This window comes from Dermacentor andersoni, chromosome 5 (assembly GCF_023375885.2).
Source record: "Dermacentor andersoni chromosome 5, qqDerAnde1_hic_scaffold, whole genome shotgun sequence".
Lineage (NCBI taxonomy): Eukaryota > Metazoa > Arthropoda > Arachnida > Ixodida > Ixodidae > Dermacentor > Dermacentor andersoni.
Genome location: NC_092818.1, coordinates 202,004,963 through 202,030,229, shown reverse-complemented (window position 1 = coordinate 202,030,229; position 25,267 = coordinate 202,004,963). Strand labels below are relative to the sequence as shown.

Genomic DNA, 25,267 nt, shown 5'->3' with positions numbered 1-25,267 from the left:
GTGCCGGCCATGGCAAGAAGATCCAGAGCAAGCGTTTTGCCAAGCGTCTCGTTTCTGGTGAGCAGTTTCGAGCTTTTGCTGGGCGAGACGCCCTTCACAGCCTGCACAAGTGTTATGCGTGTGTACACGTTTTTACTTAATCGGCAGCCAGGTGGCAGCGGTTTTCGAAGAAGTGGACGCGTACACCTCAACACGAAAGACTGAAAAACGCGCTGTTATATAATCGGGTTCAAGCGTGCGCGCAGCGCCAGTTTCCCTGTTTTGTAAGAAAAGTCAGCAGATTATTTATTTATTTATTTATTTATTTATTTATTTATTTATTTATTTATTTATTTATTTATTTATTTACTTATTTATTTATTTATTTATTTATTTATTCGTTTATTATTGCGACAGAAATTCTATGGACACTCCAGGCACATTTCTTGCCATCGTCACGCGTCGTGTGCCGCATGTGCGAGCAACAAAGCACGCCAGTGGGGGAGGCGGAGAGCAAACGAGCCGTCGTCCTCTGTCAGACGAACGGCCGTTGGGATGGCAGGGAGGCAGTGGGCCGGCGGTGGGCTCCAGCACCAACTGCGCGACGGGCCGCTCGAGGCACTTTGCGTGTATTCGTGGGGTTCTTTCATGCTCGTAAAGACAATTTTATGCAGCACGTACTGAGCAACAGAAAGCTCTACCAGGAGTTTCTGATGGTGCTCTACAATTTTTTATTGACATTTTTCATCTAATTATAATATTTGACAAGTTCATTAACTAATTAAAACTGAGTATGTAATTAGGTGGAATACAAAAAAATAATAATAATCTGAGTATCTCTAAGCGACGGTAGACAACGTTGCCTTGGTTCTGTCCAGCTACGTAGCATTTGCATATTTTTAATGTTTGGCTCAAGTTAAATGAAAAACCCTGTACAACAGTGAGCACGTGTTTAGGAGGTGCTTTGCATATGCAGGGAAACCTTGACTCCATGGCGCTCCCCGCTTTTTTTCTCTCTTCGCTTAGTGCCTGTGCCAAATATGAAAACGTCTCACATGGACACAATGTTTTCACTTTACTTTTGTTGTGAAATTAACCAAACGCGCAAAGAACGGGAGCATTTCTGCGTGTCTTAGATAAATTTGCAGCCGCCGGGAGCGAATCCACAAATGTGACGACGAGCGTATTCACAAGTGTCACACACGGTAGCCCAGAATTGCTTACTGTGGTCGTATGAGCGAATGCTGTTCTGTTATTTGCACGCAGTTGGTGAACCATATAGAGTGAAGCAGTGCGAAAACTGTGACATTTAATGCTCGTTTTCTGCCACAGTATCGGTGGTATAATAATAATTATATATATATATATATATATCGGTGGTATCGGTATAATATGGATACAGTTAAACGTGCCCTCAGGAACGGAGAAAGCCTAAATGCTGTCAAGACGAAACTAGAAACTGGCAAGAATCAGATGTATGCGTTGAGACAAAGCCGGCAATATCATTACTAATATGGATGAGCTAGTTCGAGTGGCTGAGGAGTTCTATAGGGATTTATACAGTACCAGTGGAACCCACGACGATAATGGAAGAAACAATAGTCTAGAGGAATTTGAGATCCCACAAGTAACGCCGGAAAAAGTAAAGAAAGCCGTGGGAGCTACGCAAAGGGGGAAGGCAGCTGGGCAGGATCAAGTAACACCATAATTGTTAAAGGACGGTGGGCAGATTCTTCTAGAAAAACTGGCCACCCTGTATACGCAATGCCTCATGACCTCGAGCGTACCGGAATCTTGGAAGAACGCTAACATAATCCTAATCCATAAGAAAGGGGACTCCAAAGACTTGACAAATTATAGACCGATCGGCTTACTGTCCGTTGCCTACAAACTATTTGCTAAGGTAATCGCAAATAGAATCAGGAACACCTTAGACTTCTGTCAACCAAAGGACCAGGCAGGATTCCGTAAAGACTACTCAACAATAGACCATATTCACACTATCAATCAGGTGATAGAGAAATGTGCGGAATATAACCAACCCTCATATATAGCTTTCATTGTTTACGAGAAAGCGTTTGATTCAGTCGAAACCTCAGGAGTCATGGAGGCATTGCGGAATAAGGGTGTAGACGAGCCGTATGTAAAAATACTGAAAGATATATATAGCGGCTCCACAGCCACCGTAGTCCTCCATAAGGAAAGCAACTAAATCTCAATAAAGAAAGGCGTCAGGCCAGGAGATACGATCTCTCCAATGTTATTCCCAGCGTGTTTACAGGAGGTATTCAGAGACCTGGATTGGGAAGAACTGGGGATAAGAGTTAATGGAGGATACCTTAGTAACTTGCGATTCGCTGATGATATTGCCTTGCTTAGTAACTCAGGGGACCAATTGCAATGCATGCTCACTCACCTGGAGAGGCAAAGTAGAAGGGTGGGTCTAAATATTAATCTGCAGAAAACTAAAGTAATGTTTAACAGTCTCGGAAGAGAACAGCGGTTTACGATCGGTAGCGAGGTACTGGAAGTGGTAAGGGAATACATCTACTTAGGGCAGGTAGTGACCGCGGATCCGGGTCATGAGACTGAAATAATCAGAAGAATAAGAATGGGATGGAGTGCGTTTGGCAGGCATTATCCGATCATGAACAGCAGCTTGCCATTATCCCTCATGAGAAAAGTGTATAACAGCTGTGTGTTACCAGTACTCACGTACAGGGCAGAAACCTGGAGGCTTACGAAAAGGGTTCTACTTAAATTGAGGACGACGCAATGAGCTATGGAAAGAAGAATGAGAGGTGTAACGTTAAGGGATAAGAATAGACCAGATTGGTAGAGGGAGCAAACTCGAGTTAATGACATCTTATTAGAAATCAAGAAAAAGAAATGGGCATGGGCAGGACATGTAATGAGGAGGGAAGATAACCGATGGTTATTAAGGGTTACGGAATGGATTCCAAGGGAAGGGAAGCGTAGCAGGGGGCGGCACAAAGTTAGGTGGGCGGATGAGATTAAGAAGTTTGCAGGGACAACATGGCTACAGTTAGTACATGGCCGGGGTAGTTGAAGAAGTATGGGAGAGGCCTTTGCCCTGCAGTGGGCGTAACGAAGCTGATGATGATGATGATCGGTGTATCGCTTCGCTGCCGTGAAGCCTATTTACTAACAGAGACTATCGCAGACCTCTTGCCGTCGATGCAGAGAGCAGTTGCGTGTTCGCCATAGTGTATGTGCTTGAAATTCTCCATGCCCCTCTACTCCGCCCCTAGACGAGAGTTCTAAAAGAGTAAATGTGTTGGAAATGCTCTATGCCCCACTACTCCACCACTAGAAGAGAGTTGGAAAATATTAAATGTGCTGCAAATGCTTTATGCCCCTCTACTCCGCCACTAGAAGAGAGTTGTAAAAAAGTAAATGTGTTGGAAATGCTCTATGCCTCTCTACCCCGCCGCTAGAAGAGACTTGTAAAAGAGTAAATGTGTTGGAAACGCTCTATGCCCCACTACTCCACCACTAGAAGAGAGTTGTAAAATAGTAAATGTGCTGCAAATGCCCCTCTACCCCGCCGCTAGAAGAGAGTTGTAAAAGAGTAAATGTGTTGGAAATGCTCTGCCCCACTACTTCACAACTGAAAGAGAGTTGTAAAAGAGTAAATGTGCTGGAAATGCTCTATGCCTCTCTACTGTGGTGCTAGAAGAATTGTAAAAGAGTAAATGTGTTGGAAATGTTCGATGCCCCTCTACTCCGCCACTAGAAGAGAGTTTTAAATAGTAAATGTGCTGCAAATGCTCTATGCCCCTCTACTCCGCCGCTAGAAGAGAGTTGTAGAAGAGTAAATGTGTTGCAAATGCTCTATGCCCCTCTACCCCGCCGCTAAAAGAGAGTTGTAGAAGAGTAAATGTGTTGGAAATGCTCTATGCCCCTCTACCCCGCCGCTAGAAGAGAGTTGTAAAAGAGCAAATGTGTTGAAAATGCTCTATGCCCCTCTACCCTACCGCTAGAAGAGAGTTGTAAAAGAGTAAATGTGTTGCAAATGCTCTATGCCCCTCTACTGCGGTGCTAGAAGAGTTGTAAAAGAGTAAATGTGCTGCAAATGCTCTATGCCCCTCTACTCCGCCGCTAGAAGAGAGTTGTAGAAGAGTAAATGTGCTGCAAATGCTCTATGCCCCTCTACTCCGCCGCTAGAAGAGAGTTGTAGAAGAGTAAATGTGTTGGAAATGCTCTATGCCCCTCTACCCCGCCGCTAGAAGAGAGTTGTAAAAGAGCAAATGTGTTGGAAATGCTCTATGCCCCTCTACCCCGCCGCTAGAAGAGAGTTGTAAAAGAGCAAATGTGTTGGAAATGCTCTATGCCCCTCTACCCCACCGCTAGAAGAGAGTTGTAAAAGAGCAAATGTGTTGGAAATGCTCTATGCCCCTCTACCCCACCGCTAGAAGAGAGTTGTAAAAGAGTAAATGTGTTGCAAATGCTCTATGCCCCTCTACTGCGGTGCTAGAAGAGTTGTAAAAGAGTAAATGTGCTGCAAATGCACCATGTCCCTCTACTCCGCCGCTAGAAGAGAGTTGTAAAAGAGTAAATGTGTTGGAAATGCTCTATGCCCCTCTACCCCGCCGCTAGAAGAGAGTTGTAAAAGAGCAAATGTGTTGGAAATGCTCTATGCCCCTCTACCCCACCGCTAGAAGAGAGTTGTAAAAGAGCAAATATGTTGGAAATGCTCTATGCCCCTCTACCCCACCGCTAGAAGAGAGTTGTAAAAGAGTAAATGTGTTGCAAATGCTCTATGCCCCTCTACTGCGGTGCTAGAAGAGTTGTAAAAGAGTAAATGTGCTGCAAATGCACCATGTCCCTCTACTCCGCCGCTAGAAGAGAGTTGTAAAAGAGTAAATATGTTGGAAATGCTCTATGTCCCTCTACTGTGGTGCTAGAATTATTGTAAATAAGTAAATGTGTTGGAAATGCTCTATGCCCCTCTACGCCGCCACTAGAAGAGAGTTCTAAAAGAGTAAATGTGTTGGAAATGCTCTATGCCTCTCTACCCCGCCGCTAGAAGAGACTTGTAAAAGAGTAAATGTGTTGGAAACGCTCTATGCCCCACTACTCCACCACTAGAAGAGAGTTGTAAAATAGTAAATGTGCTGCAAATGCCCCTCTACCCCGCCGCTAGAAGAGAGTTGTAAAAGAGTAAATGTGTTGGAAATGCTCTGCCCCACTACTTCACAACTGAAAGAGAGTTGTAAAAGAGTAAATGTGCTGGAAATGCTCTATGCCTCTCTACTGTGGTGCTAGAAGAATTGTAAAAGAGTAAATGTGTTGGAAATGTTCGATGCCCCTCTACTCCGCCACTAGAAGAGAGTTTTAAATAGTAAATGTGCTGCAATGCTCTATGCCCCTCTACTCCGCCGCTAGAAGAGAGTTGTAGAAGAGTAAATGTGTTGCAAATGCTCTATGCCCCTCTACCCCGCCGCTAGAAGAGAGTTGTAGAAGAGTAAATGTGTTGGAAATGCTCTATGCCCCTCTACCCCGCCGCTAGAAGAGAGTTGTAAAAGAGCAAATGTGTTGGAAATGCTCTATGCCCCTCTACCCCACCGCTAGAAGAGAGTTGTAAAAGAGTAAATGTGTTGCAAATGCTCTATGCCCCTCTACTGCGGTGCTAGAAGAGTTGTAAAAGAGTAAATGTGCTGCAAATGCTCTATGCCCCTCTACTCCGCCGCTAGAAGAGAGTTGTAGAAGAGTAAATGTGCTGCAAATGCTCTATGCCCCTCTACTCCGCCGCTAGAAGAGAGTTGTAGAAGAGCAAATGTGTTGGAAATGCTCTATGCCCCTCTACCCCGCCGCTAGAAGAGAGTTGTAAAAGAGCAAATGTGTTGGAAATGCTCTATGCCCCTCTACCCCGCCGCTAGAAGAGAGTTGTAAAAGAGCAAATGTGTTGGAAATGCTCTATGCCCCTCTACCCCACCGCTAGAAGAGAGTTGTAAAAGAGCAAATGTGTTGGAAATGCTCTATGCCCCTCTACCCCACCGCTAGAAGAGAGTTGTTAAAGAGTAAATGTGTTGCAAATGCTCTATGCCCCTCTACTGCGGTGCTAGAAGAGTTGTAAAAGAGTAAATGTGCTGCAAATGCACCATGTCCCTCTACTCCGCCGCTAGAAGAGAGTTGTAAAAGAGTAAATATGTTGGAAATGCTCTATGTCCCTCTACTGTGGTGCTAGAATTATTGTAAATAAGTAAATGTGTTGGAAATGCTCTATGCCCCTCTACGCCGCCACTAGAAGAGAGTTCTAAAAGAGTAAATGTGTTGGAAATGCTCTATGCCTCTCTACCCCGCCGCTAGAAGAGACTTGTAAAAGAGTAAATGTGTTGGAAACGCTCTATGCCCCACTACTCCACCACTAGAAGAGAGTTGTAAAATAGTAAATGTGCTGCAAATGCCCCTCTACCCCGCCCCTAGAAGAGAGTTGTAAAAGAGTAAATGTGTTGGAAATGCTCTGCCCCACTACTTCACAACTGAAAGAGAGTTGTAAAAGAGTAAATGTGCTGGAAATGCTCTATGCCTCTCTACTGTGGTGCTAGAAGAATTGTAAAAGAGTAAATGTGTTGGAAATGTTCGATGCCCCTCTACTCCGCCACTAGAAGAGAGTTTTAAATAGTAAATGTGCTGCAAATGCTCTATGCCCCTCTACCCCGCCGCTAGAAGAGAGTTGTAAAAGAGCAAATGTGTTGGAAATGCTCTATGCCCCTCTACCCCACCGCTAGAAGAGAGCTGTTAAAGAGTAAATGTGTTGCAAATGCTCTATGCCCCTCTACTGCGGTGCTAGAAGAGTTGTAAAAGAGTAAATGTGCTGCAAATACACCATGTCCCTCTACTCCGCCGCTAGAAGAGAGTTGTAAAAGAGTAAATATGTTGGAAATGCTCTATGTCCCTCTACTGTGGCGCTAGAATTATTGTAAATAAGTAAATGTGTTGGAAATGCTCTATGCCCCTCTACGCCGCCACTAGAAGAGAGTTCTAAAAGAGTAAATGTGTTGGAAATGCTCTATGCCTCTCTACCCCGCCGCTAGAAGAGACTTGTAAAAGAGTAAATGTGTTGGAAACGCTCTATGCCCCACTACTCCACCACTAGAAGAGAGTTGTAAAATAGTAAATGTGCTGCAAATGCCCCTCTACCCCGCCGCTAGAAGAGAGTTGTAAAAGAGTAAATGTGTTGGAAATGCTCTGCCCCACTACTTCACAACTGAAAGAGAGTTGTAAAAGAGTAAATGTGCTGGAAATGCTCTATGCCTCTCTACTGTGGTGCTAGAAGAATTGTAAAAGAGTAAATGTGTTGGAAATGTTCGATGCCCCTCTACTCCGCCACTAGAAGAGAGTTTTAAATAGTAAATGTGCTGCAAATGCTCTATGCCCCTCTACTCCGCCACTAGAAGAGAGTTGTAAAAGAGCAAATGTGTTGCAAATGCTCTATGCCCCTCTACTCCGCCGCTAGAAGAGAGTTGTAGAAGAGTAAATGTGTTGGAAATGCTCTATGCCCCTCTACCCCGCCGCTAGAAGAGAGTTGTTAAAGAGTAAATGTGTTGCAAATGCTCTATGCCCCTCTACTCCGCCGCTAGAAGAGAGTTGTAGAAGAGTAAATGTGTTGGAAATGCTCTATGCCCCTCTACCCCACCGCTAGAAGAGAGTTGTTAAAGAGTAAATGTGTTGCAAATGCTCTATGCCCCTCTACTGCGGTGCTAGAAGAGTTGTAAAAGAGTAAATGTGCTGCAAATGCACCATGTCCCTCTACTCCGCCGCTAGAAGAGAGTTGTAAAAGAGTAAATATGTTGGAAATGCTCTATGTCCCTCTACTGTGGCGCTAGAATTATTGTAAATAAGTAAATGTGTTGGAAATGCTCTATGCCCCTCTACGCCGCCACTAGAAGAGAGTTGTAAAAGAGTAAATGTGTTGGATATGCTCTATGCCCCTTACCCCGCCGCTAGAAGAGACTTGTAAACGAGTAAATGTGTTGGAAACGCTCTATGCCCCACTACTCCACCACTAGAAGAGAGTTGTAAAATAGTAAATGTGCTGCAAATGCCCCTCTACCCCGCCGCTAGAAGAGAGTTGTAAAAGAGTAAATGTGTTGGAAATGCTCTGCCCCACTACTTCACAACTGAAAGAGAGTTGTAAAAGAGTAAATGTGCTGGAAATGCTCTATGCCTCTCTACTGTGGTGCTAGAAGAATTGTAAAAGAGTAAATGTGTTGGAAATGTTCGATGCCCCTCTACTCCGCCACTAGAAGAGAGTTTTAAATAGTAAATGTGCTGCAAATGCTCTATGCCCCTCTACTCCGCCGCTAGAAGAGAGTTGTAAAAGAGTAAATATGTTGGAAATGCTCTATGTCCCTCTACTGTGGCGCTAGAATTATTGTAAATAAGTAAATGTGTTGGAAATGCTCTATGCCCCTCTACGCCGCCACTAGAAGAGAGTTGTAAAAGAGTAAATGTGTTGGATATGCTCTATGCCCCTTACCCCGCCGCTAGAAGAGACTTGTAAACGAGTAAATGTGTTGGAAACGCTCTATGCCCCACTACTCCACCACTAGAAGAAAGTTGTAAAATAGTAAATGTGCTGCAAATGCCCCTCTACCCCGCCGCTAGAAGAGAGTTGTAAAAGAGTAAATGTGTTGGAAATGCTCTGCCCCACTACTTCACAACTGAAAGAGAGTTGTAAAAGAGTAAATGTGCTGGAAATGCTCTATGCCTCTCTACTGTGGTGCTAGAAGAATTGTAAAAGAGTAAATGTGTTGGAAATGTTCGATGCCCCTCTACTCCGCCACTAGAAGAGAGTTTTAAATAGTAAATGTGCTGCAAATGCTCTATGCCCCTCTACTCCGCCGCTAGAAGAGAGTTGTAGAAGAGCAAATGTGTTGGAAATGCTCTATGCCCCTCTACCCCGCCGCTAGAAGAGAGTTGTAAAAGAGCAAATGTGTTGGAAATGCTCTATGCCCCTCTACCACACCGCTAGAAGAGAGTTGTAAAAGAGTAAATGTGTTGGAAATGCTCAATGCTCGTCTACTCCGCCGCTAGAAGAGACTTGTAAAAGAGTAAATGTGTTGCGAATGCTCTGTGCCCCTCTACTCCACCGCTAGAAGAGAGTTGTAAAAGATTAAATGTGCTGCAAATGCTTTATGTCCCTCTACTCCGCCGCTAGAAGAGAGTTGTAAAAGAGTAATCGCATTTTCGATAGAGCAGATGCTGCATGTTCTGTACCATGCTTGACTCTTCTATTTTTTGTGTGCATGCAAGAACGAGATCATCTTTTTCCAAAAATTGTCCATCTTAGATCGGGTATAGGTTCAACACATAGCCAATGATCATAACTCGCGAAAACCAGCGCCCAAAATTATTCGCAGTGTAAGACGCCAAAAAAGAGCTCAAATACAAGGACAAGCACACTTGCATGTCTACCAGCACGAAAAAAACATCTTACAGCATTGAGCTTAACAATCTCACCTCAATTCTTTTTCAAGGAAACAACATGTTTATTAGGTTCATAAGATGACAGCAATAGAAAAATTAGTAGTTTACAGAAGTAAGTCAGAGACCTTAATATTGTAAGATGGGACTCCCATCAATCGCTGCAGAGTAATTGCTTAAACATTTTTAACACGGTAGTAAACTCAGTTGAATAAAAAAAATAACGTCAGCACTGGCTTGGAGTGGCGCCTGACACCGGTGAAAGATGCCGAGAACGAGTGGGGCTATGCTAATCCAGGTACAACAAAATTAGGAAGGCCCACTAAGCTTGAACAAGAACACTCCCTCACCAGAACAGGAATTGGCCTCCCTGGTGCAATATTCTGCCACAACCTCCCCAATGATATCTACAATTAACTCACGGCCCTCAGACCCCAGCAGCTGCGGAGCACCTGTCCAAGGTGGCGGTCAGACCTGTAACGCAGCAGAGGGTGCTAAAAATCTCTGGGTCCGGACAAGCTGCCAATGGAAACTGACCCTGTCAACCTTTAATTGCCGAACTCTGTCGAGTCAGGCTAGCTTCATCACCATCATCATCATCATCATACAGTTCATCATCATCATCAGCCTATTTACGCCCACTGCAGGGCAAAGGCATCTCCCATACTTCTTCAACTACCCCGGTCATATACTAATTGTAGCCATGTTGTCCCTGCAAACTTCTTAATCTCATCCGCCCACCTAACTTTGTGCCGCCCCCTGCTACGCTTCCCTTCCCTTGGAATCCATTCCGTAAACCTTAATGACCATCGGTTATCTTCCCTCCTCATTACATGTCCTGCCCATGCCCATTTCTTTTTCTTGATTTCTAATAATATGTCATTAACTCGAGTTTGCTCCCTCTACCAATCTGCTCTTTTCTTATCCCTTAACGTTACACCTATCATTCTTCTTTCCCTAGCTCATTGCGTCGCCTATATAGAACCCTTTTCGTAAGCCTCCAGGTTTCTGCCCCGTACGTGAGTACTGGTAACACACAGCTGTTATACACTTTTCTCTTGAGGGATAATGGTAACCTGCTGTTCATGATCGCAGAAGGCTTGCCAAACGCACCCCGCCCATTCTTATTCTTCTGATTATTTCAGTCTCATGATCCGGATCCGCGGTCACTACCTGTCCTAAGTAGATGCATTCCCTTACCATTTCCAGTGCCTCGCTACCTATCAGCTGTTCTCTTATCACAAATTCTCTTATTAACTCTTATCCTTATCCTCTTATTAACTCTTAACTCTTAATTCTCAATTAACTCTTATCCCCAATTCTTCCCAATCCAGGTCTCTGAATACATCCTGTAAACACGCTGTGAATAGCATTGGAGAGATCGTATCTCCCTGCCTGACGCCTTTCTTTATTGGAATTTTGTTGCTTTCTTTATGGAGGACTACGGTGGCTGTGGAGCCGCTATAGATATCTTTCAGTATTTTTACATACGGCTCGTCTACACCCTTATTCCGCGATGCCTCCATGACTGCTTAGGTTTCGACTGAATCAAACGCTTTCTCGTAATCAATGAAAGCTATCTATAAGGGTTGGTTATATCACCTGATTGATAGTGTGAATATGGTCTATTGTTGAGTAGCCTTTACGGAATCCTGCCTGGTCCTTTGGGTGACGAAAGTCTAAGGTGTTCCTGGTTCTATTTGCAATTACCTTAGTAAATACTTTGTAGCTGATCGGTCTATAATTTTTCAAGCCTTTGGTGTCACCTTTCTTATGGATTAGGATTATGTTAGCGTTCTTCCAAGATTCCGGTACGCTAGAAGTCATAAGGCATTGCGTATACAGGGTGGCCAATTTTTCTAGAACAATCTGCCCACCATCCTTCAACAAATCTGCTGTTACCTGATCTTCCCCAGCTGCCTTCCCCCTTTGCATAGTTCCGAAGGCTTTCTTCTTCCGGCGTTACTTATGGGATTTCAAATTCCTCTATACTATTCTGTCCCGTTATCGTCGTGGGTGCCACTGGTGCTGTAAAAAATTTCTATAGAACTCCTCGGCCACTTGAACGATCTCATTCATATTAGTAATGATATTGTCAGCTTTGTCTCTTAATGCATACATCTGATTCTTGCCTATTCCTAGTTTCTTCTTCACTGCTTTTAGGCTTCCTCCGTTCCTGAGAGCATGTTCAATTCTATCCATATTATACTTCCTCATGTCAGCTGTCTTACGCTTGTTGATTAACTTGGAAAGTTCTGCCAGTTCTATTCTCGCTGTAGGGTTATAGGCTTTCATACATTGGCGTTTCTTGATCAGATCTTTCGTCTCCTGCGATAGCTTACTGGTATCATGTCTGACGAAGTTACCACCGACTTCTATTGCAAGTTCCTTAATGATGCCCATAAGATTGTCGTTCAACACTAAGGTCCTCTTCCTGAGTTAAGGCCGAATACCTGTTCTGTAGCTTGATCCGGAATCCATCTATTTTCACACATACAACTAACTCATTGATAGGCTTCTTATGTACCAGTTTCTTCCGTTCCCTCCTCAAGTCTAGGCTAATTCGAGTTCTTACCATCCTATGGTCACTGCAGCGCACCTTGCCGAGCACGTCCACATCTTGTATGATGCCATGTCCACTTTCGGTTATCCCGCTTGCGGAAGAAGGTATTCATTATCCGTATATTATTCTGTTCTGCAAACTCTACTTATAACTCTCCCCTGCTATTCCTAGAACCTATGCCATATTCCTCCACTGACTTGTCTCCAGCCTGCTTCTTGCCTACCCTGGCATTGAAGTCGCCCATCAGTATAGTGTATTCTGTTTTGACTTTACCCATGGCCGATTTCACGTCTTCATAGAAGCTTTCGACTTCCTGGTCATGATAACTGGATGTAGAGACGTAGACCTGTACGACCTTCAATTTGTACCTCTTATTAAGTTCACAACACGACCTGCCGCCCTCTCGTTAATGCTAGAGAATTCCTGTATGTTACCAGCTATATCCTTATTAATCAGAAATCCGACTCCTAGTTCTCGTCGCTCCACTAAGCGCCGGTAGCACAGGACGTGCCCGCTTTTCAGCACTGTATAGGCTCCTTTCGTCCTCCTAACTTCACTGAGCCCTATTATATCTCATTTACTGCCCTCTAATTCTTCCAATAGCACTGCTAGACTCGCCTTACTATATAACGTTGTAGCGTTAAACGTAGCCAGGTTCAGCCTCCGGACAGGAGGCTAGCTTAGCAGTACTCCTTTAGGAACTATCAGACATTGTTTGGTGTGTCATCGGCCTTTGCGAGATTAGAACTGGTGAGGCTTATACGTTGCTGAATAACGGACATGTCCTCTATTGTAGAGGTCTCCCTGATAAAGGCAATACGGAGTAGGATTCCTAATCCAGAAGGACATAGCGGGCAACATTGACGAATTCTACAGCATTAATGAGAGGGTAGCAGTAGGTGTAATCAAACTTAATAAGAGGTATAGAATAAAGGTAGTACAAGCCTACGCTCGAACATCCAGTCACGACGACGAGGAAGTAGATAAGGTTTATGAAGAGGTTGAATTAGCGATGACAAAAGTGCAAACTCCGTATACAGTAGTAATGGGTGACTTCAATGCAAAATGGGGGGGAAACGCAGGCGGTTGAACAGGCAATTGGCAACTACGGCGTCGATTCTAGAAACGCTAGAGGAGAGATGCTGGTAGAATTCGCAGAAAGAAATAAGCTCAGAATAATGAACACCTTTTTCAAGAAGCGTAGCAACAGAAAGTGGACCTGGGAAAGCCCTAATGGTGAAACAAGGAATGATATTGATTTCATACTTTCTGCTGACCCCAGCATAGTGCAGGATGTAGAAATGATAGATAGGGTAAGGTGCAGTGATCATAGGTTAGTGAGGGCTAGGATTCACCTCAATTTGAAGAGAGAAAGAGTAAAATTGGTCAAGAAGAAACAGGCTAACTTAGAGGCAGTAAGGGTAAAAGCAGACAAATTTAGGCTGGTACTTGCAAACAAATTTGCAGCCTTAAAACAGAGAGATGATGATGATAACATAGAGGTAATTAATGAAACCGTAACGAGGCTGGCTTCAGAGGCAGCAATTGAAGTGGGAGGCAAGGCACCAAGGCAAACAGCAGGCATGCTCTCCCAAATAACAAAGGTTCTACTAAAAAAACGACAAAGGATGAAAGTGTCCAACTCAAGAGATAAGCTATAATTCGCGGAACTGTTAAAACTGATCAACAAGGCGAAAATAAGTGGTATTGGAAATTATAACGTGAGAAAGACTGAGGAAGTCGTAAGAAATGGACGCAGCCTGAAATCAGTGACAAGAAAACTTGGCGTAGGACAAACCAAGAAGTATGCACTGAAAGATAAGCAGGGTAATATCATCAGCAATCTCGAAGGCATAGTAAAAGCTGTGAAATAATTCTATATTGACCTGTACAGTACCCAGAGGACTCAGGATAACTCCATTCGAAACTATACTGAACAGGATACAGAAACTCCTCATATAACTAAAGATGAGGTAAGTATGGTCTTGCAAGGCATGAAACGGGGAAAGCGGCAGGAGAAGATGGAATAACAGTCGATTTAATCAAAGATGAAGGAGACATAGTGCTTGGAAAACTGGCGGCTCTTTATACGAAGTGTCTATCGACTGCAAGGGTCCCAGAAAACTGGAAGAATGCAAACATTATACTAATCCACAAAAAGGGAGACGTTAAAGAATTGAAAAATTATAGGCCCATTAGCTTACTCCCAGTATTATATCAAATATTTGCCAATATAATCCCCTATAGAATAAGGGAAACACTGGACTTTAGTCAACTAAGGGAACAGGCTCGCTTCAGGAAGAGACACTCTACAATGGATCACATCCATGTCATTATTCAGGTTATCGAGAAATACGCAGAGTACAATAAGCCTCGCTATATGATTTTCATAGATTACGAAAATGCATTTGATTCAGTAGAGATACCAGCAGTTATAGAGGCATTGCGTTATGAAGGAGTACAGACCGCTTACGTAAATACCTTGAAAAATATCTACAGAGATTTCACAGCCACCTTAACTCTACACAAGAAAAGTAAGAAGGTACCTATAAAGAAAGGAGTCAGACAAGGAGACACAATCTCTCCAATTCTATTCACTGCGTGCTTGGAAGAAATATTCAACCTGTTAAACTGGGAAGGTTTAGGAGTAAGGGTCGACGGCGAATACCTTAGCAACCTTCGGTTTGCCGATGACATTGTTCTATTCAGCAACACTGCAGACGAGTTACAACAACTGATTGAGGACCTTAACAGAGAGAGTGTAAGAGTGGAGCTGAAGATTAATATGCAGAAGACAAAGATAATGATGAATAACCGGGCAAGGGAACAAGAATTCAGGATCGCCAGTCAGCCTCTAGAGTCGGTGAAGGAGTACGTTTACCTAGGCCAACTAATCACAGGGAACCCTGACCATGAGAAGGACTTAGCGCTTGTCTGGAAGCTTACCGTTATCATTGAAAAGGAAGGTATACAATTAGTGCATTTTACCTGTGCTGACATATCGGGCAGAGACACGGAGACTGACAAAGAAGCTTGAGAACAAGGACTGCTCAAAGAGCGATGGAACGAAGAATGCTAGGCATAACTTTAGGAGACAGAAAAAGAACGGTTTGGATCATAGAGCATCCAGGTATAGACGACATTCTAATTGCCATGAAGAGAAAAAAATGGCGCTGCGCAGGTAATGTAATGCGTAGAGTAGATAACCGTTGGACCATTAGGGTGACAGAATGGGTACCAAGAGAAGGGAAGCGCAGTAGAGGACGACAGAAGACTAGGTGGTGCAACAAAATGAGGAAATTTGCGGGTGCTAGTTGGAATCGGTTGGCGCAGGACAGGGGTAATTGGAGATCGCGGGGAGAGGCCTTCGTCCTGCAGTGGGCATAAAATGGGCTGATGGTGATGATGATAGAAATAAGAAATAAAGATAAAGGTATGAACGATATGCTCGAAAGACACCGCAAAACATAATAAGGAGGAAAACATATATATATATATATATATATATATATATATATATATATATATATATATATATATATATATATACAATGATGACCACCGTTTAATGTAAAGTGGTAGACCGTCCCAGAAAGACCATATGGAAAATATGCGGTACGTCCACCATAGTTACTCAGTATGAGAGGTAGCAGAATATCTCTATCAGACACAAATGTAGTAAGATATATACTTTATCTCCTAGTGTCGTCAGGGATAACGGCTGCAAAACAGGTTAGAGCATACTGCGAGGCCTCTGAGCGTTTACAGCAGAAGAGGCGACACTGGGGGGCGAAAACGAGATGGGACAAGCGCCCATTTCCCACTCAGTTCCTTTTCTTTTCTTTCTTTTTTGTCCCCGTGTTGCCTCTTGCGCCGTGTCGCCTCTTGCCCCTCACTCACTGAACTGCGTCTCTCCCCAGCCCGTGGCCATGCAGCGAGCCTTGGAAAAGTCCATGCTCTCGTCGGGAAGGCAGACAGTCTGAAGGTTGGCGTTACTCCCTTCCAGGTCCACGGGCTCCGCCAACCGCACCAAGGCGATGTCATTTCGGAATGTCTGGATGTCAAACTTGTTGTGCGTGATCATCTGCGCACCATCGTTTCCGCATATGAGTGACCACTCAGTGATTCACGGAGGTCTACAAAAAGACGGTCCCAATAGAGTATGTGAACATTTTTCATTACTTCTTCCTTCATTTGCTTCTCTTGGTAGTTTGAAACCACGTACAGTTGAATTTTTCACAGCGTCAGATGTTAGGGAGCTTTGCGCGTGTCTGTTCTGCCCTATTTCAAAGGAAAAATATAGTTTGCTGTGAGCAACGTGCGGTTTTCAGATGGCATTTTCCTATTCAGCAATGATAGAGATGGTTCGCAACACATGATTGATGACTTTAGCCGACAAAGCGTAAGAATAGGTCTGAATATTAATATGCAGAAAACTGAGGTAATGTTCAGTAGCGTGCCAAGAAAAGGAGAATTCGTGATTAGCGCTCGGGGGCGGGGGGGCTATAGAATCTATGCGCATTTATTTAGGCCACTTGGTCACAGGAAACCCTAATCATGGGAAGGAAACTGAAGAAATAAAAATAAAATGGATGTCAAGTCATGACCAGCAGCTTTCCGCTATAATAGAAAAGTTTACAATCATTGCATTCTATCAGTAATAGCAACTGAATAGAAACTCGGAGGCCGCCAAAGAAGCTTGAGAAGAAGTTAAGGACCGCGCAAAGAGTGATCGAACGAAACATGCGTAAGATTCAAAGGCAGAAAGAGGACGGTGTGAATCGGATAGCAAACGGGGAGGCCGCCATTAGGTGTGAATTAGAGCGGACAGGGACAGCCGATATTCTAGTTGACATTGAGATAAAGAGATCGAGTTGAGCAGGACATGTAATGCGTGGAGTAACTAATGTGGCTATGGGGCAGTGAGTAGTAGAAAGGCTCTGGAAACTATTGTAGTTCAATGAGAAGTGTGTAACATCCAAAGGCGACTTATTGTATAGCATATTTATGCACGTGCTTTTTCCAGTGTAAATTACTATCAAAGCAACATGAAATACTTAAACGATGAAACACGTTGTAGATATGTATGATTTAACGAAGGATTAGTTAAGTTGTAAGTGACGTCATTACACAGTCGAACCTCGATATAACGAAGTTGTACTTGGAGCGAAAAACGTCGTTAAATTGCGAATTTCGTTAATTCGAGGTTTGAAAGTTTGAGCATTAAAAACAACTTGACAAATTCACAGACTATTTCTGGTGAGTAGTGTCTTGTTAATATTCGCCTATAAACAAACTGCAACAAGGTCGGTTCATAATAGCGCGGTTATGAGCGCCAGCGCATGCTGTGCATATCGCGCCGCGAGCAATGCAGCGGCGGGGCTCACGGCGTCCGAGATTCGCGTCTGTTGTGTCGCACGGTGCCGTAAATCTTGGACGCCATGCCTGACCACGCTTAGTGCCCGCAGCCGGTGCCCGCAAATTAAAAACAAAAGTGCAAGAAGATACGAGTATCTTCTTGCACTTTCCTATGAGTATTCGTCCTGAGCAAAGAGAAGAAAAAAAAATTTTTCAGTTTCACCAGAAAGGTGGAGCGTCGATGACGATAGCAAAAAGACAACTACACGAGGTAAGGTTCGTAGTTTTATTGGTGTCCCGCGCGCTCAGGCAAACATGAACATATCTCTCTCGATGACTACGAAGTCGAAACGCGAGCGAGCGCTTCGCACCGTGTCTTGGAAGCTTGAGATTATGCGGCCGCGTGGGAACAACAACGTGCGCGTGAGGGCTCCAACCCTTTGGACTCGACTGGCCACCGAGGCCGAGATAAAGCAGCGCTTGAGAGGAGGCGCGCATTCCTGCCCGCCCCGTGCTTGAGTCCCCACTCCTCTTGCGCAGAAGGCCAGCGTTTCTCCGGGCGCTGCCGCGAGGCCTGCTGCCTCTGCGAGTTGTTTGCCGATGTGTCAAATGGCGCAGCTGTGTTTCCTGTCTACCGCGTACCGGCAGGCGCGCTTTGACGGCGGTTTTGAAGCTCAAGCTTTTCATGCAGAAGGGAATTTGAAATAACTTTTGCCTCGTCCGACATTTTTATAGTTTTTTGCTAGAGCCACACAGGCCCAAGTTCACGCATGAGATGGCCGAAAACTTTGTTAAATCGAAACCATGTCACGAAACTACTTCGTTAAATCGCGAAAGAAAATACGCGGTTTGCAATGCAACTAATATCGGGAAATTAAAATATTTCGTTACATCCAGGTTCGATTAATAAAGGGGAAATCAGACATCCACTCGTTTGTAGCAATTGCTACAAAGGAAACAGCAATTGCTACGAATAGGTGGATGGATGATTTTCCCTTTATTAATTAGTTCTCTCCACCTTGCCGGTTTCGAGTCGTTGACAAATTCGACGCCCTACCACCTGCTAGCCACCAGGTTAGCTGAGATGGTAGAGCGACTGCCCCGGAAAGGTGGTGGTCCCGGGTTCGAGTCCCGGACCAAGACGAATTTTTCTTCAACTGGGAGGCTTTTCTTTCGAGGAACTGCTATGGGTTTCCTTCGTAGCAATTGCTACGAAAGGCTGGATGTCTGATTTTCCTTTTATTAATTACTTCTCTCCACCTTGCAGGTTTCCACAGAACTATTACATCGAGGTTCGGTATATCGAAGTTCGACTGTATTTGGAGTGAAAAACAACGTATTTCATTTTTTTCTTCTATGTTTAGTGTTAGCTAATTCACTTGAAACCAAGATGAAACGTTCATAAGTTCATGCTCATGTTTATCAGTGTCAACAACTGGCCCGTGAATATTACGCTGATTGGCACTCTTTGGCCATCATTGGCCCTTGCGCCGCGATACGCCATACATCATCACTACCATCATCATCAACAACATATTGCGGCGGTGTCGTCAACGAACATGTGAGCTCTAGAATGTTGAAGTGTGTGAGGGAGCAGTTTTACATTATACGAAAGTAAAATGGGCGCTAAAACTGAATCCTGTGGAGCTACGCCCCTTGTTTCTCTATATATCCTGAATTAATGCCCTTCATCATAACGTCTTTGTTTGCGTGAAGGGAGGTCAGTGGAGATGCATTGCAGTGGGCCGCTGTTAACGCCGCGACCTCTTCGCTTATCGAAAGGTATTCAATTTTCTTATATATATATATATATATATATATATATAGATAGATAGATAGATAGATAGATAGATAGATAGATAGATAGATAGATAGATAGATAGATAGATAGATAGATAGATAGATAGATAGATAGATAGATAGATAGATAGATAGATAGATAGATAGATAGATAGATAGATAGATAGATAGATAGATAGATAGATAGATAACACTCCCAACAGCTATATCACTGATACGCAAGGATGAGTTCAGAATATGTGATAAAGTTACTGGTGCCGTCGACATAGACATGTTGGGAACAAAACTGTGCTGTTCGGAGCATTTGAAGTTGTTATCCAAAGTGTAAGTTTTTTAACTGCAGCTGAACTACTATCTCAAAAATGTTACCAATGGCACTCTGTATCGATATTGGCCTGCACCTCCTTGTGTCATTAGTATGACCATCATCATCATAATTATTTTCCGACATGTACAAAATGTTGGTGGCCACCTTGGCAAGGAACCTGTATCAAACGGCTTGAAGGGGCCAAGGCGCCACTGGCAGGCGACATACAGCCGCAAGACATACAAACTGTAAAATAAAATCTAGCCATAGAGGTGAACAAGTGATTTGACGTTACAAAAACATACGTGATGCTACACGAAGATAGGTGCACTCATACAGTCGCAGAGCAAAATAAAATAAAAGCTCAGTATAGTACGGCCAATAACAACGTATTGCATGCATATAATGAACATGCATCTACATCTAGTCATGATGACCAGGAAGTCGAAAGCTTCTATGAAGACGTGGAATCGGCGACGGGTAAAGTCAAAACAAAGTACAGTATACTGATGGGCGATTTCAATGCCAGGGTAGGCAAGAAGCAGGCCGGAGACAAGTCAGTGGGGGAATATGGCATAGGCTCTAGGAATAGCAAAGGAGAGTTATTAGTAGAGTTTGCAGAACAGAATAATATGCGGATAATGAATACCTTTTTCCGCAAGCGGGTTAGCCTAAAGTGGACGTGGAGGAGCCCGAATGGTGAGACTAGAAATGAAATCGACTTTATACTCTGTGCGAACCCTGGCATCATACAAGATGTAGACGTGCTCGGCAAGGTGCGCTGCAGTGACCATAGGATGGTAAGAACTCGAATTAGCCTTGACTTGAGGAGGGAACGGAAGAAACTGGTACATAAGAAATCAATCAATGAGTTTGCGGTAAGAGGAAAACTAGAGGAATTCCGGATCAAGCTACAGAACAGGTATTCGGCTTTAACCCAGGAAGAGGACCATAGTGTTGAAGCAATGAACGACAATCTTATGGGCATCATTAAGGAGTGCGCAATAGAAGTCGGTGGTAACGCCGTTAAACAGGAAACCAGTAAGCTATCGCAGGAGACGAAAGATCTGATCAAGAAACGCCAATGTATGAAAGCTTCTAACCCTACAGCTAGAATAGAACTGGCAGAACTTTCTCAGTTAATCAACAAGCGTAAGACAGCGGACATAAGGAAGTATAATATGGATAGAATTGAACAGGCTCTCAAGAACGGAGGAAGTCTAAAAGCAGTAAAGAAGAAACTAGGAATAGGCAAGAATCAGATGTGTGCGTTAAGAGACAAAGCCGGCAATATCGTTACTAATATGGATGAGATAGTTCAAGTGGCTGAAGAGTTTTATAGAGATTTATACAGTACCAGTAACACCCACGACGATAAGGTGAGAGAGAATAGTCTAGAGGAACTTGAAATCCCACAAGTAACACCGGAAGAGGTAAAGAACGCCTTGGGAGCTATGCAAAGGGGGAAGGCAGCTGGGGAGGATCAGGTAACAGCAGATTTGTTGAAGGATGGTGGGAACACTGTCCTAGAAAGGCTGGCCGCCCTATACACCCAATGCCTCATGACCTCGAACGTTCCGGAATCTTGGAAGAACGCTAACATAATCCTAATCCATAAGAAAGGGGACGCCAAAGACTTGAAAAATTATAGACCGATCAGCTTACTGTCCGTTGCCTACAAAGTATTTACTAAGGTAATCGCAAATAGAATCAGGAATACCTTAGACTTCTGTCAACCAAAGGACCAGGCAGGATTTCGTAAAGGCTACTCAACAATAGACCATATTCACACTATCAATCAGGTGATAGAGAAATGTGCGGAATATAACCAACCCTTATATATAGCCTTCATTGATTACGAAAAAGCATTTGATTCAGTCGAAACCTCAGCAGTCATGGAGGCACTACGGAATCAGGGTGTAGATGAGCCATATGTAAAGATACTGGAAGCTATCTATAGCGGTTCCACAGCCACCGTAATCCTCCACAAAGAAAGCAACAAAATCCCAATAAAAAAAGGCGTCAGACAGGGAGATACGATATCCCCAATGCTATTCACAGCGTGTTTACAGGAGGTATTCAGAGACCTGGAGTGGGAAGAATTGGGGATAAAAGTTGATGGAGAATACCTTAGCAACTTGCGATTCGCTGATGATATTGCCTTGCTTAGTAACTCAGGAGACCAATTGCAATGCATGCTCACTGACCTGGAGAGGCAAAGCAGAAGGGTGGATCTGAAAATTAATCTACAGAAAACTAAAGTAATGTTTAACAGTCTCGGAAGAGAACAGCAGTTTACGATAGGTAGCGAGGCACTGGAATTGGTAAGGGAATACATCTACTTAGGGCAGGTAGTGACCACGGATCCGGATCATGAGACTGAAATAACCAGAAGAATAAGAATGGGCTGGGGTGCGTTTGGCAGGCATTCTCAAATCATGAACAGCAGGTTGCCACTATCCCTCAAGAGGAAAGTGTATAACAGCTGTGTCTTACCAGTACTCGCCTACGGGGCAGAAACCTGGAGGCTTACGAAAAGGGTTCTGCTGAAATTGAGGACGACGCAACGAGCCATGGAAAGAAGAATGATAGGTGTAACGTTAAGGGATAAGAAAAGAGCAGATTGGGTGAGGGAACAAACGCGGGTAAATGACATCTTAGTTGAAATCAAGAAAAAGAAATGGGCATGGGCCGGACATGTAATGAGGAGGGAAGATAACCGATGGTCATTAAGGGTTACGGACTGGATTCCAAGGGAAGGAAAGCGTAGTAGGGGGCGGCAGAAAGTTAGGTGGGCGGATGACATTAAGACGTTTGCAGGGACAACATGGCCACAATTAGTACATGACCGGGGTAGTTGGAGAAATATGGGAGAGGCCTTTGCCCTGCAGTGGGCGTAACTAGGCCGATGATGATGATGATGATGATGATGAATGAACATTCATGTCAAAAATAAAGAATGAAAAAAAAAGAAAAATATGCTCGGAAGTTGTAAAAATACAAGATAATCTTTTTTAACAAGCACAGTTATTCGAGTGGAGGTGAGTCAGAAACTAGAAACATACATATCAGCCTCAGTGGTGAAACCGCTAAAAAAAAATTGGGGTTTTTACGTGCCAAAAGCACAATTTGATTATGAGGCACGCCGTGGTGAGGGACTCCGGATAATTCTTTAATGAGCACCGAATGCACGGAACACGGGCGTTTGGTGAAAGCCTGTTTTCACTACACAACCGCCAACTTACTTTATTAACTTATTTATTATACAAGAACTCAGTGCGTTAGCGATTGAAAAAGAAAATTGTTCTACGAGGCTATACCAGCCATCTCTCTGGTCGAGTGTGAAAGAAGTTCCGAGATCTTCTAAAAAGGAGGCATTTTTCAAAAAATATCTGAGAAGTGTCATACATCTAGGAGACGGTTTTGATCGCAATGTTTCTAGGGTGAGATTACTTCATATATTTATCAGAAAGTCTGGAAATGTACTACAAGCAATGAATTGATTGAATGTCTGAAACAAGGGTAGAGGGAGTGGAAGGGGGGGGGGAGGGCTAACGCACAGATTCTCAGTGACAGTCACGTGATACTTCAGACGTGGTATACCTAAAATGGAAGGTAGTGACGACGCCTACATATGAACAAGTTGGCTGTGAGAACGAAGCGCTGCCCGATAGGCCTCGCGTAATATTATTAAAGTAGGTATTGAACTCATTCACTACGCCTGTCAAAACATTATCGGGAGTAAGTCTTTTGATTCAGCCTCGCCACATCGCTTAGTATTTGCTAAATCTGTCCGGAGTCACCGTCTTTCTGAAGTTGACCTAGAGCAGCAAATGTTCTTTCATTTGCGCATCATTGCCGCGGACCTACCACGACAGTTCCTGATGGCGTGCATTCGAGTGCTTCCACCTGCTGCTGGCAGACAGCTGCCGTCAACCGAGCGCGGCGGTCGTTCGCGTGCCAGCCCGACAGACGGCGCGCGCGAGAGTTCGTTGCCTCGAGCAGGGCGTCGTGTCTCCGCCTTCCGGGCACGCTGCAATTGCTGCGTTGAGCGCGGTTTTGTTGCGCAACGCTAAACCTTGTTGTCGCTGTGGATGCCAGACATTTGTTTACAGCGATGCTGTTAGTGCGACCATAGAAGCGCTCGAAAGTGCTGGTTTTTACTGTGTCCTGACAGAAGCAGATCATTGACCGAAGTTATATTTAGAGGGGATAAGCAGGCGTGATAAGGATGATGTTTAGGCCAATTTTGTAGTATGTGGGTAAATTAGGGGCTAAATAAAGCTTGCTAAACCGCCATTTTCTGCCTCTTTGGAAGCGGTATATGAAACGCTTACATTCTTTCCTGACATCCCCGTTAGAACAAAATGCGCTAGCAATTTCATATTTGCCGAGAATGGGGTCCGTGTTATGGGAGACGTGTACTGAATCCTTTAAGTGTATAGTTAATTACACCCTTTGTAAAAAATTAGGTGCGCAGTGTTCTGGAGCCAGGCACGTACCCAAGGGGGAGGGGGGGGGAGGGGGGCGGGGGGGTGGGGCCCCCCCGAAATTAAGACGCATACCGCCCCCCCCCCCTCCCCGCTCACGCCACCACTTCTCACACACATTCCTAAAGCGCCCCCAAATCAATGTTGAAACTTGACAGCTGTTCGGCGGTCAACATTTTGCTTCCTTTTTCACTCCTTTTGGATGGCGGTAGTTATCGGTATCTTTTGGGGTGGTGAATGCCAGTTTCCTCATCGATTCGGTGCCCACGCGATCAACTCAAGATGCATTCAGTTGTCACCATCTTTTCGATGGTCACGCGCTTCGCTGTTGCTTCGTTAGTGTAACCTTCTTCGATTAGACTGATCCAGGGACCAAGAAAGGGATTCGGTTCGTGATCAGCTGGTCTTTATGCACGTGGAACAAGTTGCGGCAAGAGAAAACGCCAATTGCGTTTAACTTTTCCTTTTGCTTCTTTATTTCTTCGAGTAACGGCTCGCCGCGACGCTGACAGATTCTCGGAACCATATACCCGCGATATGGGTTAGATAAGGTGAAAAGTAAAATAATGCGAAACAGGGTCCATCATCAAACCCTGCAATAACCGTTAAATCCATATGCGACATGAATGTCATCCGTTACCTCGCCTGGTTTTTGCCTAATCTTAGAGCACTTTTCGTGCAAAATTGCCATATGGTAACAAGAGTCGCAAGGCGTTGAGAAATTAAGCGATCTACTAAGAAATCCATTGTCGGCAACCGAGGCAACAGCCAAACAGGAAGAAAAAGCGAAAGTTAACAAATTTAACCGTTGTTTATGAAAATATTTATATATCAACATCTTTTCATTTAAAGAGGAAATAGAAAAAACGCCGCCGGAAGTGAAGAACAATTCCGTGTGTTTTGAATGACGCCTCTACAGTTATCAGTCGAGCCGCCTGATGTAGCCACTTCTCTGCTGTGCTTATGTAAGTGTCTTTCTAAGCTTCCGCGGTGGGCGCAGTACGTCTAGAATCGCAGCGTCCTGCGCCCTACGAAGATGTACTAAACTGGCAGCCACGTATCGTTACGTAACTTCCCAAATAACAATACGAGTCGTTTGCGGCACTTAACTTAGTAGAGCATAAACGAGGGATCCAAATGAACTGTGACGGTTCCGCAAATATATATTTATCTATAGTCCTTCCAGAGCTAATTCAAAAAACGCTACTATAGTCGGATACAAATTAAGTCTGCAGTGAAGCCCCGCTCACGCCCTCATAATCGCCAGCCACTGCTCCTCCGGGGGCTGCAAATAATTCGTACTTCAAACTTCTTTTG

The 25,267-nt window shown here is 44.1% G+C and overlaps 1 protein-coding gene across 2 annotated transcripts in view; it reads right to left on the bottom strand.

Moving 5' to 3' along the window:
- LOC126532370 (anionic trypsin-2-like) overlaps positions 1-25,267 on the bottom strand; it is a 79,982-nt gene that overhangs the window by 4,212 nt on the left and 50,503 nt on the right. For both annotated transcript variants that reach the window (XM_055071561.1, XM_050180094.3), the window contains one exon: positions 15,896-16,079. In XM_055071561.1, the coding sequence (XP_054927536.1) occupies positions 15,896-16,079 (184 nt within the window). The remainder of the gene's footprint in view (positions 1-15,895; positions 16,080-25,267) is intronic.